The sequence below is a fragment of the Argiope bruennichi genome, chromosome 11 (assembly GCF_947563725.1).
Source record: "Argiope bruennichi chromosome 11, qqArgBrue1.1, whole genome shotgun sequence".
Classification (NCBI taxonomy): Eukaryota; Metazoa; Arthropoda; class Arachnida; order Araneae; family Araneidae; genus Argiope; species Argiope bruennichi.
In genome coordinates, this window is record NC_079161.1 from 34,134,427 (window position 1) to 34,149,128 (window position 14,702).

Here is a 14,702-nt window from a genome sequence, read left to right on the forward strand (position 1 = left end):
TCAGAAATAAGAATATCAAAATAAGATTGCTATTATAGTATCCAAAAAGAAACAAAATATTATATACTGATATGCACACATTTTTATATTTGTTCTCATTTGGCCTTCCAAACGCAAGAGCTAAAATCTTTAATTACTATGAAGGACATCACGCGTTTGATATCATATAAAATGAATCACTTTTTAATGTACTCGTACATTATTCTGCTACTACTTTGGAATACATTGACAGGTATTTTCTTTTTTTTTGTACATTCTTTAAAAATGCATAAAATTTATTAAAATTTTCTTATACCTAGTTTCATTATAATAATAATAATAAAGCTATGATTCTATTTCGTCTATTGTTCCGTTATTTTTAATATTTATATGTTTTGTAAAATCTTTGTGCCATAAATTTATTGATATAAATAATTTAAAAAAAATAATTATTAAACAATTTCATATTTAACTCTATTTTTTTTATTTTTGTAGTGAGGGTATTTTGTAATCTGGCCTTTTCCTTAATACTATCCGATGAGCTTGAGTTTTAAAATTTCTACCGTTTCGCGTTCCCTATAATGTTTTGATTTTCCAAAACTTAATTATCAGTCAATTAATTAATGTAATTCATTTTTGAAACTAACTTGCAAGCACTATTAAGAATAAATTTGAGAAAAAATTGATTTTAACAGTTCATGATATTTATAATAATTTATGATTAATTAAAGAATAAGACGTAAAAAATAATGAAAATGAAAAAAAATCTGCTTTTTATTTAGTAAAAATGTATTTATATGCGTAAAAAGAGTTTTTTAATTTGTTTTTATCCATAACTAAATATTAATACATGACTGAGAAATGACATTTTTTAAATTAATTTTCCAAACATTTTATAGTTATTTTGAATGTAATTCCTGTTTAATGGAAATTTATTTATTTTTATTACAAATGTCCCAAAGATTGTCTATGACGCCGTTAGATCTCTAACTTTTTTATAATTTTGAATATAGTAAGACGAAAGGAGGCAAAGCCGTAGCAGTTTTAGTGTTAACCAGGGTGTATACCGCGTGGAGGTCTGCTATATTACACCCCATTATGGAAATGTGTTACATTGATTTTTACACAATTAAGCAGTAAATGTTAATGAAAATTAGCAAATTCACATAAGTGAATTAAAAATCTTAAATATTAAAAAAAAAATGAAAACGGCAAATTTTGCTGCATTAAAAGTTGTGGATTGCTTCAAGATTCAAATTGCTGAGTTATCCATCGTCACTCGGAGAATGAAAGAAGTGAAAAAATAGGGTTTAATTCTATATTCCAACATATATTTAAACTCGTCAGCATGGCGACAGACTATCGCTGGATGAATCATATAATTGGATACTTCCTTCAATTCGAAACTCGAATTGAATTAATGGTAATTTTCAAAGATCATTACGAATAGCTGGACAGGGAGAAACTGAATAATTTTATTTCATTTACCGTACTTTTACTTTCTTGTATACTAAATATAGAGGGAGAAATTCTTTCGTATATGAAGTACATTACCTGCAAATATTTCAATTGCCAAAACGTAAACTTGGGTTCTTTCGTTACGTTAAAACTTAAACACTAGTGGTTCATACGGCGCATTAGCGCCCTCTATAAGCAAAGACTTAAAACAGAACGCAATGATTTATTTAAATAAATATGAATTTAAAGGAATTTTTGTATTTTATAACTGCGTGAATCTGAAAATTCACTTTTAGAAATGTTTCTGTGTGTCGGAGTCTCTAGGAAAGTAATAACAAAAGTGCAGGCAACTAAATGGATAAATATTTATTATAACATATTTAAATTAAAATTTTAGGTGTTAATTAACCCAAGAACGAATGACTTTTCATTTTTTTAAGTTGAAAAATACACATGTTTTGAACATCTGCGTGTAATTTAAGATAATTAATTTTTTTTAAATTATTTTATTTTTTCTTGCGAAATTTTAACAAAATTTAAATGCACCAATTGTTACATTATGAGTTAAACAACAGCTCAGTGGCATAAATCACATTATAAAAATTCTGCAATAAAAATAAACGTTCCTCTTTACTAATAAACTTTTTACAATGGAAATAAAGTATTTTAATAGCATTTTTATGGTAGAATTATTCATACAATAGACATTTAGGAATTTTACCAAGTTCCCAATTTAAATCTAATTCTAGTTCCGCTTTTGTATCGGTGTTTTCTGCAAATGTTTATCAAAACGCATTTAAAAAAGGATTTCCAATCACTAATTGTTGCCCTTTAAAACAGTCATGTGAAGCTTATAAATGGAAATAAAAATGAGCAGCCAAATGGCTACACGATGCATTGAGGGGTGGATTTTTTTAACGAAATCTTCCAGTTGCAGTACTTTTTTTTTATCCGTGTGCATGTTAACACTATAGCTCAAATGTGCAACAAATTATGTCATTGGTTGAGCATTAAAATTATAGAACGGTACTGAATAGATTCACTTCACTTCAATTTGAATGCGCATCAACCTTTGTATTCGAATAAATGGTGAAATGAATGGAGACAGATCTGTGTCTAAATTTTATTTAAATATTATGCAACCAGATTTTCTATTTATTTTCAATCAGTTTGTATGCGAATACGACTGCTGAAAAACACAGAAAAATAGGTAAATGAAATTTAACATGTGGTCTTGATAGTTAGACCATGTAACCGTAACAAAATATTTCCGTAATAAGATATCGGGGAAAAAAGTCAACTATTTGCTAGATCCTCTTTATAGTATAATTAAGCACAAAGCTCTTAGTATCGTGAAAGTATACAAGCAAATCATAGTCGAAACTGGCTTGATTTTTTCGAACTTTACCCTAACACGTCCTATTTCGGCTTTTGTATTGCCACCTTTTATAACCATTATAGGAACTTCACACATTTAAAAAAAGTTCTGGAAATGTTAATTCTCTTCTCATAAGCTCTCCAAGTCTCGTCCATCAAGTCAGTATTGCCTCTAGTTCTGCCTTTCTAAAATTTTAAAATTCTGAAGCACGATTGTTTACTCGTAAATGTTATTTTCTCTTAGAAAATGCTGCAACAGTGGATTGTTTTCTTTGTTTGCTTGTGGCTGCCTCTTGCTGAGATGTTTAGCCCAGTGCCACAGCCGGATATGATGCAAGGTGGAGCTGATAAAATGAAACATGATGCGATGGAGATGAAAGACAAAGCAGTAGAGGCTAAAAAGGAACTCGACGAAGAGGAATTGACGGAACAGCAGTTCTACGAATGTTTTGCCGATGTCAACTGCGATTTAGGTCAGTACATAGTTGAAAAAGTTATTCGCATGCCAAAAGCGTGCGTAATAAACACTGGATGGTAATTGCATAGTAGAAGAAAATGTCATCAGAAATATATCATTTCTCTCTCTCTCTCTCTCTCTCTTTCTCTCTCTCTCTCTCTCTCTCTCTCTCTATATATATATATATCTTTCGCGACAGGAGTATCATATATGCATTATCTACGAACTTCTCTCACAACTGGACGTACCGTCCATGCATTTCTGGAAATCGATCTCATGGGACGGTGATGCATGTGTGCATTTTAAACTGGAACAAATTTTAATCGCAACTAGATGGCTCCCTGTGTCCATTACTTTTGAAATAAATATAGTTTAGTACCCTGAGTTTCAGTTTGCTCATATTCAACCCAACTTTGGTATCATCAGCTGTTGCTGGAGCGGGGGTAAGAGTAATATAAATAAACAGAGTTGGGTTATGTAACTTTCCACTTGATAGAAGTATTCGGATTTTTGGTCTGCCTCCGAATTATTTCTTCTTTTTTTTATTACTGTGTAATAATAGCTAATCTTTCAGGGTTTTACATTCAATTCTGTTGTATTTTGCGTAGATTTCGGACACATTTCGCCCAATTCTCTTTTTTTATTACGAAAAGTCTTCGTTTTGGTTTATTAAGACAAGAAAATGCGATTTGTCAGAGGAAGAATGTGTTCGTATTATGGATGAACATATAATTTAAAAAGGTAGCAAAAATAACGATGTTAGGACTTAAACTTTATTTTTTGTGATTTTTTTTTCAAAGTTAGGCTTAACGACACAAAATCCCCATCTTGTGGAATGATTCCTTTCGCACACGCTCTGTCCCATGCGTGCGTCTAACATAGAGACCACCCGTCCCGAAAGGGATATAAGGGAAATTTGATTAATTTAGAGCTATGATTTCCGTGACGTCACCATGATGAAAACAGGATAACCACATAATTATTTTTGCTATTCAACAGTTTTAATAAATAATTAATACAAAAGCAGTAAATAATGTTTACTATATAAAGTAAATTTTTAAATAATTTCGTTTAAAAAGTAAGGGGTTTTAATAGAAAAATAGTACAGAACATCTTGATTTAAATTTAGAAATTTTACAACAAAATTTCAAAAAAAAAAAAAAAAAAAAAAAGCAAAGCAATTCACATCTGCCGTGTTCAAAAATCACTAAGTCTTTTTAATTAAAGGAAAATTTTTGCCACGGGGATTTTTTTGATCAAATTTGCTTATTTTCGTCGTTGCTATATGTCCAATACTATTAGCAAGAGAGAAAAACGCCAATAAATAAAATCACATTGAGATGGAGGACATGTAACTGTTGATGTATAGCATGGTCATCAGATAAATTAATTTCTACTTGTATTGCTATATTTCTGAAACAAGAGAATCATGAACAAGTCCAGAAGATAATGCAGTTTAGATTGGTAAGTCCACAACTATCGATAGCTTATACAGATATGAGAAAAGGCATACTTCTGTATATATTCTAGATACAGTCGTGAATCACCAGATGTTCTTGAGAATCACATCTAATATTCCGAATACTGAATAGCTTGGCCTGGACTATCTTTAAATGCAAAGATATTGCCATCGCATGAGTCATTCTTCTGTTTGCACTAGAACTCCACATCAAAAGATCGCCTACATAGATGTATTACATAGAGTATATCCGGAGAGCATTGCTGGAGAAGAGTTGCAATTAATTTGAAAACAAAATTCAGCAGCTGATGGTTAACTGTAAGAAAACGGCAAAGCTCAGAAAAATGCCGTAGATTATATCCTTATTTTGGTTGATTTAATTCCTTTTCTTGAAAACTTTCAATATGTGATTGCAGTCAAATATCTTTCCCAAAATACCATGTTGGGTAGAAAAGTTTCCGGCCTTACAAGGAAAAAAAAATCCGTTTAAAGATTGCTTCATTTCTCAACGTAGTCTTCTTCCAAAGACATATGCTCCAGCGATGAGGCAATGCTTGGACCCATCTCCTTCTCTTTCTGTCAGAGCTTTCATCAAAGTAGGCATTCCTCGCTGAAATGATTTCAGTATCAGAACAGAATTTGCTTCCAGCCAGAAATTTTTTCAAGTTGGGGAAGCGGATGCAGTCTGAAGGAACCGTATCAGTAAAATAAGGTGCATGAGGGAGAATTTCAAATTTCAGTTCATGAAGTTTTGCTATCACAATGACAGCCTTGTGAGCGGGAGCATTGTCTTGGTGAAACAGGACCTTCTTCTTGGCCGAAGCAGGTGGTCATTTTCTTTGATTTTGAAATGCAATTTGTCCAGAAGATTAGCATAAAATTCTGCATTGATGGTCCTGCCTTTTTCTAGATAATTCAATTATAAAATCCTCTTAGAGTCCCACAAAACTGTTACCATAACATTTTCAGCAGATGGCGCACTTTGTTAGCTTTTTTTTTGTGTGTTGCTTCGTCCATCGCTATCCACTGTTTTGATTGCTGTCTGGTCTCTGGAGTATAGTGATGGATCCATGTCTCATCCACAGTGACGAAACACCGCAAAAATTCAGTTGAGTTTGAATTATACAGCTCCAAACATTGTACTGATATCGTCGTGCGCTGCAGGTTTTGATCCAACGTCAGCAAAAGCGGCGTCTTCTTGCTGATTACTTTTTCATACCCAAAATATCGGTTAAAAATGACGTGCTCTTTCATTGTATATACAACATACTCAGCAACCTCTGTCAATTTCAATCGGTGGTCATTCCTGATATATTTGAGAACTTTTCGAATGATTTCATCTGTAGTGGCTGATTTTGGCCTTCAAGAACGTTTCGCGTCCAAAGTGCTTTCGCATACCATTTAAAATCTACAACTCATGTTTTAACAGTTCTAAAAGAAGGATTAATATCTAGTTAAGTTTTAACCCCTCTTGGAAATAAGCCTTTTACAAAAAAAAATTATCACAGCTCTCACTTCAGCTTTCATCATCCTCGGCTGAAAACAAAAGAGGAAAATTTTAAAACAGCACAGTGTTCAAACAACTATCGCAAATTTCATATTATCATGTGAGAACATTATTATTATTTAAGTCATTGTTTGTCTCATTTAACTTAAGTAATTAACCACTTTAAACCTGCTTGAAACAATCTCTTCACTATCAGATTACGCATCCGTCGATATTTAGAAAAATATGTTTATTTTTCCATCTCAACTTTACTTGCCGGCTAGAAAAACTGAAAATGAAAAATGAAAGTTAAAAAAATTATATTATTATTATCATTAATATATATATATATATACACATTCTGATACCTCCTCTCGCTGTTTCGCGTTGATTCCGGTTTTCTTATTTGTGCTTCTTCGGACGATAGTTTCCTACAACTTTGCCCTTTATTAACCAGATAGGAGAATCGGGTACATGGCGGATATGTTGTAACTTTTTGCAGGTGTTGAGTCGCCAAATGCAACACTATCTTTTTCTAATAACACTAAAAGTGAAAAATTAATGCTTCAAAAGTGATAAATCGGCAATTTTCTGCTCGTACATTTTGTGGCTTCAAAAACCTCAAACAAAAACGACATCATGTTCTCACAGAATAATAATGCAAGCAGTTTCACTTAAAGTAGTTGCTTGTTGAAATGCACTATATTTAAACAATAATAAGGAAGAGAAAATTATGCAAAAATACATATCAAAAACTGAAACTCCCTACATTATTTGCAATTTTATTTATTTGTGAGACATTTTATGAATGAATGATTTTTCTTGCAGTTTTTGATACTTAATCATTATCTTACAGGAGATGCAGTGAGGGAAGAACTTTTTGATTGCTGGCGCATAAATACACCAGAGGCAAGTAGCGAATTTCAGTAACTTTGTTTTCATCATAAAGCAACCAGATAACAAAAATTGTTGAGAAAAATTTCGAGAATAGGAATATTTTGAATTGAACTTAATTTGAATAGTAAGTAATTTGAAAGAAGGAAAATTTTATTCCGCTGATTTTGACAATAGACACTTTATTCAAAAATAATTATATAAATATAAAAAATATTATATCATATATTATAAAAAATATTATATCATATATTATAAAAAATATTATATCACTAAATAATTACATAAAGATTTTTAAAATCTTCGTATTAATCATTTAGGAAAGAATATTATAAAAAAAGTGTTTGCCAAAATTCATGTTAGTGTATAATAAGTCATTAACTTGCATCAATGAATCCAACTAGAGATGCATAATCCACGATTTTTTGAATAACAAATAATTTTGCTACTGTTATTTTTAAATATTTGTTCCAAATAGCTGTTATTTCAATCATATTATTAATTAAAAATTATTACTTAATATTAAATATAAAATTTATTAATTGTATTAATACTTAATTTACTAATTTAAGTAACGTGTGATTGAATTAATTTATCTATTTCAGCTTACTTCTTAAATTTGCTATTTTCAAAACTATTTATTTAATTTCTTTATTGGAGTAAACCATTTTCTGAAAAATTTGAATTAAATATATATGTCATTTCTTTAAAATGTTAACTTAGCTCTATATTCTACCAATAGATGGCGCCAGTAGTAAACAGAATATATGCAAAATCATGTCACAAGCAATTAAAAATGATTTGTATGGAATAGTGCATCATCAAATGTGAATATCGGAAAGTTAAAGTCACTCTCATGAAAATAGCAAAGTCACTTCACTAGAAAGTGTGAAGCGGCGACTTCACACTTTCCAGTGAAGTCACCGGTCCGATAAATTTCAGTGATATGCCTTTCAATGATACGATAATTCCAAGAATAACCGGTCCGTTCACTTTTCAACCCATTCACAGATTTCTCCTTTTCTGTTTTGTTCGAGAGCTTCCATTGGACAGATCGTATCGATTGTTACTTTCTATCGTAATCCAAGACCTGTAATCGAAATATCACCTGTAAGATCGCATCAAGGGTTTGAATCTCAACCGTCTCTGAAAAGTATTGATCACTGGTATTTGTGACTTTATGATATTGGCAACGTAATAACCGCTCGTAAAATATTCGTCATCCCTAATCTCAACTTCTCTAATTAGATTCAACATGTGTTTTTTATTTAAATGTAGGAACTAGACGAGTATTCGAAACTATTCGGAGACAGTCCTGTCGGAAACTTTACAAAACTTACTCCTACTGGAGTCAATGAAGATTTCTGTGTATTGGACGATTACGATCAGGTAAGCTACTTTCTCTTCCAGAATCGATATAAACAGAGATTCCTCACTCAGTTTGTTTCACTAGAAATGAATCTGGTGTTCACTTAATCACTAGAAATGTCAAGATTGTTAGAATAATGAGAATTAAATTTCGCATTGGTGTTTATTGCATTAATTTCTGAAATGTGACCTGGGACGTCAAAGGTTGGCTGAATGTTTTTTTTTTTTTTTTTTACGTTCTTACGTGAGGGGAACTCAAAATATAATGTGCTATCTATCTATTTATGGGGCATAAAAGAGTATATTATTTTTTATACATATAAGACGAGTCATGTCCTTTTCACAAATTTTATTTCCTTGATAAGTGTTACATATTTTATCGATTTAATACAGATTTTGTGACACTTTTCTTATGCAGAATCCTCGGATTTGTGTACTGTGAAAGTATCTTAAAAGAGTTTTTTTTGTCTATTTTTTGCTCTTATATGAGTGTAACTAACAACTAGTGTCTAAAATATAATATGATGTCTATTTAATCGGCTTAGAAGAGAATATTATTTTTTATACATATAAGACGAGTCATATCCTTTTCACAAATTTTATTTCCTTGAAAGGTGTTGAATATTTTATTGTTTTAACACAGATTTTGTGATGCTTTTCTTCTCGGATTTGTGTAATGTGGAAGTTCTTAGGTGAAATCTTTTCTTCTTTTTTTCGTTCTTATGTGAGTGGAGCTAACAAAGAACGTCTAAAAGATAATGTGATATCTATTTATGGGGCTTAGATGAACAAATTATTTTTTATACATATAAGAGGAGTTATGCCCTTTTCACAAATTCTATTTCCTTGAAAGGTGTTCAATATTTTATTGCTGTAACACAAATTTTGTGATACTTTTCTTACGCACAGTCCTCGGATTTGTGCAATGTGGAAGTATCTTAGATGGTTTCGTTTTTTCGTTCTTGTGTGAGTGGAACTAACAACGCGTAAAATATAATGCGACGTGTAAAATATAATGCGCACGTGTAAAATATAATGCGATATCTATTTATTGAGTTTAGATGAGTGCATTATTTGTTGAGATGAAGCGAGCGGACTATTTTTGTCGCGTAGGAATATCTGTGTGGTTACCCTTCTGGATTCGTTTCGGCTCATTCCTCCCGCGACCTGCTTAACATGCTGTATGCGTAACCGACAATACCCGTGTTCTTTTCTTTTCTATGTCTAATAAATGTGCGGTCTTCTTGAAACATGATGATTTATTGAAAATTAACAACATTATTTTTTATACATATAAGACGAGTTATGTCCTTTCACAAATTCTATTTCCTTGAAAGGTGTTCAATATTTTATTGCTGTAACACAAATTTTATTGTACTATTCTTAGGCAAAGTCCTCGGTTTGAAATACTTTTAATTTTACATACAAACTTGAAGAGACAAAATTCAATAACCATTTTTTTCTCATTTTAATCCATTATGTTTTTCCTCTATATAATCAACATTAGCTCCGCATTGCTCTAGGAATACAGTGAAAATCATCTGCTTTAACAAAAAACATGAACGATATAACAATGCAGATACTGATCAAAATTGGGTTCATTTCAGAGGAAAGTGAACGATCATTTTGCAGCTAAGGCATCAGAAACAATTAAGGTGAGTTCTTTTCATCATAAAAGATTCTGACCACTTTATATTAGAAACCGAATAAAAAATAAAATGTTTACAACTCTTTGCATCTTTGATATGTGCATACTGTCAAGGACATTCAATTCCACTAAGACCGTAAAGTCACCGAGTTCGTTAGTAGTGGGTGTATAGTGTGAAAACAATCAGCAGACCTCAATAACAAACGACGACTTTTATTAAATACGAAGAAAAGAATACGTAGACAATAGATATGCAGTCGAAACGAACACAAATACGCAGTAGCACACTGCAACAAACAGTAGTCTAGAAGTAGCAATCGGTAGTAATAACAACCACAGCTCACAAAGCGACCAAACAGAATTCAGCAGGAGGAGGGCATCTTCGTAGCTATTCTCTACGGTCTCTCCAAACGCCTGCAATTCTCCACTGTCTCCTCGCTTTAGCTGTATCCAACTGCCGACTCACTACTACACAACTGGCTATTAATCACACGGTTCTATGATGAATCTACAGTAAACACAGGACTCAGCACACGGCTTAACTCAGCAATCGCTTGAGCTCACACAACGCTTGCTTTTCGCTGGACTGATCAAACTATTCGCCGTTGACTCTTTCCACGATTCTGTAAACAACTCAATACACGACTCGCCTCACAACTTGAGACTGCCGGCCTTTTATAGTTCCCGGAGTCGGGCAGGGAAGGTTCTGGAACAATCAGGCATATCTCGGTTCCAATTGGCTTTATCACTAAAATTCTGGAAGATTCCAGTATTATCTATTTTGTCGCCAAATTCGTCATGAACTCACCAAATGGTAGCCAACCTCGGGGGTCACTGATTCGGCATCCGATTAGCATTGAATAGAGCTGATCGTAAAACGGTATTTCCAGTGACTGAACTAACAATGTTGAGAAACAACATTACAGATTTGTAACAATACATACATGTATCCAAGTAAACTTTTCATATTTTATTTTTCAAGTCCATGAGAAAAAAAAATTACTAGGTAATATTTGAGAACTTTAAGTGGTAAACGTTGTTATTTTCAAAAGCAAATACGCTTGAAAACCGCAAAAGTTGTTGGCAGCGATATTTTTATATATTCTGCGGAATTACTTAAAAATAATTAAACAATTTTGAAATTTATATAAGTGTTTAAAGTTAAAAACAAATTTTTAATTTTTTACTCCTTATTTTTATCTTTTTTCAATTTATTAATTAATTTCCAAACAAAACCACATACCCCATATTCACCGGGTCAAACGTCCTCCCCTTGGCATGGTGTGGAAGTTTGATGAGGGGGGGGATACCAGCTCAGATGTCGTACTCGTCATTCGACAGCTGTTCAAAATTACGAGGTCCATCCCAAAATAACCTTAGTGTTGCTTTAAAATAGGACGTTAATATAAATAAACTAAACTGAGCCACAATCTCACAGAAACAGAAACGATAACGGATTTTTTAAAAAACTAATTTATTGTGAATTAAAACAATTTTTTTTTAAACAAAAGAATAATTTTTTGCAACAGTGTTTTGTTTTTATCTTTTAAAAAATAAATACAGTCAAGTTTTTCAAAAAAAAAATTATTAGTATAATAAAACCAAATTTATTTTAATTAAATTATTCCTTACTTTTTATTCTTTAATTCTTGATTTATTATCAAGAATAGTGCGAAACTGGAATCTTAAAAGTAATTTTTTAAATGCTAATGTATGGAAATTAAAATAAGTAAATTAATCAAATGATTGACAGCAAATTAAACAAATGATAAAATAAGTAAATTAATCAAATGATTGATTGCAAATTAAACAAATGATAAAATAAGTAAATTAATCAAATGATTGATAGTAAATTAATCAAATGATTGATAGTAAATTAATCAAATGATAAAATAAGTAAATTAATCAGTATATTAATCAAATGATTGCATTTTGAAATAAGCGGTCGTCATTGCAAAACACACGCATAAAATATTTTGGAAAAAAGCGAAAATTGCTTTAAAATTTCATTTTCACAAACAAGTTAAACAAAAGTGTGTAAAAATAATGTAAACTGAAGAAGTCTGGCGGAAAGAGACAAAGAGTGGCAAGACGAATATTTAAGTGGAATGTTGCCATTCTTTCCCGGTAACTTTTAAAAATTATAAATTATGCAAAAATTGTTTTTAAATTATCTTAAAATCCCTAATATTTTCTTTTTTTATATATTTATTTGTTTGCCCTGAATTTTTTTTTTTAATTTTTGACAAATTTTGAAGAATAATTTTAAGCATAATTTGCAACAGTACTTTTCATTGTTGCAATCAAATTGAAAGAGTTTTCATTACTTCAAAAAATATTTTGCAGCCTCAAGGAAACCTCAGTATGTTTTCTTTTGTTAAAAACTAATCTTTGAAAATCCTGTATGTATTTTAATGTTTATTGTTGCTTTTTTAAATAACATAATGAATTTTTAGTTTCTAATGTTATTTCAAACTTTTCTTTCTGAGGTTATTAATCAAAATTCATTGACATATTAGGCATATTTGGAAATATATGAAGTAAAATGAAATATTTTACTTGCTATTTAATTTTTTTTAACGTATTTCAATCTAGCTCTGGAATAAACTATGTATTTTGCACGGAACACGTACGTGGAAAGTAAATAATAGAAGAGCTTAAGAAAACGTATAATAAGATGCTAAATAGGGCAGAAAAGTAATGTGTTGATATTTAGGGACTTGTCTCTTTAAAGGAGGTTCAAGAACACAATGAATAATTTTATCAATTTAAGATTTTATTTTTGACTATTTCGTTAAAAAAAAACACCTTTAAAATTATATATAAAAATATATCTGAAATTAAATGTCTCCAATATTCCTGGAGAATAAGTGGGTCGTCAAAGGCGTCTAGTACTAATATAAATCATGCGGAACTGGTATTTGATATTTCAATAATGATTTCTTTTGAAGGAGATCTGTGGAAGTCCTAAAGTAAGAGATAAATGCAAGCGTCTCAAGGAAACTGCAGTAAGTATTCTTAATGATTTATTTTCTACTGTCTCGTATACTTTATGCTCTCTTTAATTTGTGGCTCATGTATTTGAACTTCTAATCGCAACAAACTGTATGAATAAAGGAAAATAAATTCTTATCCTGGCCTAGGCTCTGAATTATCTGAAGAGTATAGAGAAACAAAATGGTAAAATCAGATGCTGTCTTTGTCATTTGTTGCCATTTTAAATTTGCTAAATCCGCCACAAAATAAAATAATTCTTCTAAACTTGGCAATATTTTCTTAACCCATTTATGCAACGAGCCAATCAACTAGAAGATAAATAAATATTTGGCGAAAATTTAGGAGGATCATTATTATACTGAGTTATTACACTATTATATTTAGGAAGATCATGACCTTCTGAGTCATGCCGCTCTGGTCTCTAATGCCTCTTCTGCGTTCAACTCGCAATAGGAACAGCTCCTTGATATTTATTAAAGGCCATTTCCAAATGCCTTAGAGTCTCTGTATTTCACTCAAAACCATGCATCTGCTTTATGAAAATTATTTATTTTGGTGTAGTGTCCAGTTATTTGAGTTTTTCACAACTTCTTTCAATATCTTTTAATTATAGTACCTAGGTAACACAGCCTGTAGCACAATAGTATACGACTATATCTTATAATATTATTCAATATTAAAGAATATTATACAAATTTTGCGAATATTGTTTTATATCATAAAATATTTTACAATATATGTGTGCTACTAGGTGTTAGTAATTAATTAAGCGTTAGTAATGGCAATTACTAACGCTTTAGAATAAACTTTGTTAGATATACTAGTTTACTATTAGAACAATATAGTTACATTCAGGATGCATTTTCATAATTAAGGGGTACTGGGAAGATGTTAGGGATGTGGCAATTAGAAAATTGATTCCAGTATGACCACTAATTATATAAGTGCTTTATTTTTATGAAATTTTCTCATGCAATTCCTTGAAAGGAGTCATTCTGAGGCTGCTCACTTCTAGTATTTTGGCACTTTAAATCTGTCGGGGCCAAATGTCCTTCTGCTGGTGTGGTGTGGAAGTTTGGAGAGGAGGTGCCAGCTCACGTCTCCTCCTCTTCATCTAACCGCGGTACAGAATTACCAGGCCCGTCCCAAAATAGCCTTAGTGTTGCTTTAAAAATGGGACGTTAATATAATTAAACTAAACCTAGCATTTTGATAGGCGCTGCAGTACATCACGTAAAGCTATGTCATTATTTGTATGCAAAAAAGAATCGTTTGACTTTCCATGTAAAAGTGTCGATGTGATTTGTTGCAGATTATTTTTATAATCCTTCCATCAGAGGTCTTTTATATAATTTCGTATATTTTTTTGATGATCCAATGAAACGTTTTTTCTTTCTTGTTATCAGCAATGTGTCATGCAGCTTTTGGAGAAGTACATAGCCAATGGACAGTGTGAGACGATAGTTGCAGAAATGGAAGGTATGGAACCGATGAAAGAAATGGGTGGCAAGTAGTTGAAGAGCGTACTGGATCTTAGCTACTGAGAATTGAAATACAAAATAAATAAATGCTTGCACTT

At 31.4% G+C, this 14,702-nt stretch overlaps 1 protein-coding gene across 1 annotated transcript; it reads left to right on the forward strand.

Annotated features, from left to right (window-relative positions):
• Positions 1–59: 59 nt before the first annotated feature.
• On the forward strand, positions 60–14,702 carry LOC129957518 (uncharacterized). The gene is made up of 7 exons (XM_056069856.1): positions 60–232; positions 3,059–3,287; positions 7,073–7,125; positions 8,389–8,499; positions 10,086–10,133; positions 13,078–13,134; positions 14,530–14,702. Exons 2-7 carry the CDS (start codon positions 3,062–3,064, stop codon positions 14,635–14,637), a joined length of 603 nt encoding a protein of 200 aa, XP_055925831.1. The 5' UTR covers positions 60–232; positions 3,059–3,061; the 3' UTR covers positions 14,638–14,702.

Coding starts and splice junctions, on each gene's coding strand:
- LOC129957518 (XM_056069856.1), top strand. CDS start 3,062: ATGCTGCAACAGTGGATTGTTTTCTTTGTTTGCTTGTGGCTGCCTCTT. Junction 7,126..8,388: donor GGCGCATAAATACACCAGAG/GCAAGTAGCGAA, acceptor ATTTAAATGTAG/GAACTAGACGAGTATTCGAA. Junction 8,500..10,085: donor TATTGGACGATTACGATCAG/GTAAGCTACTTT, acceptor GGTTCATTTCAG/AGGAAAGTGAACGATCATTT.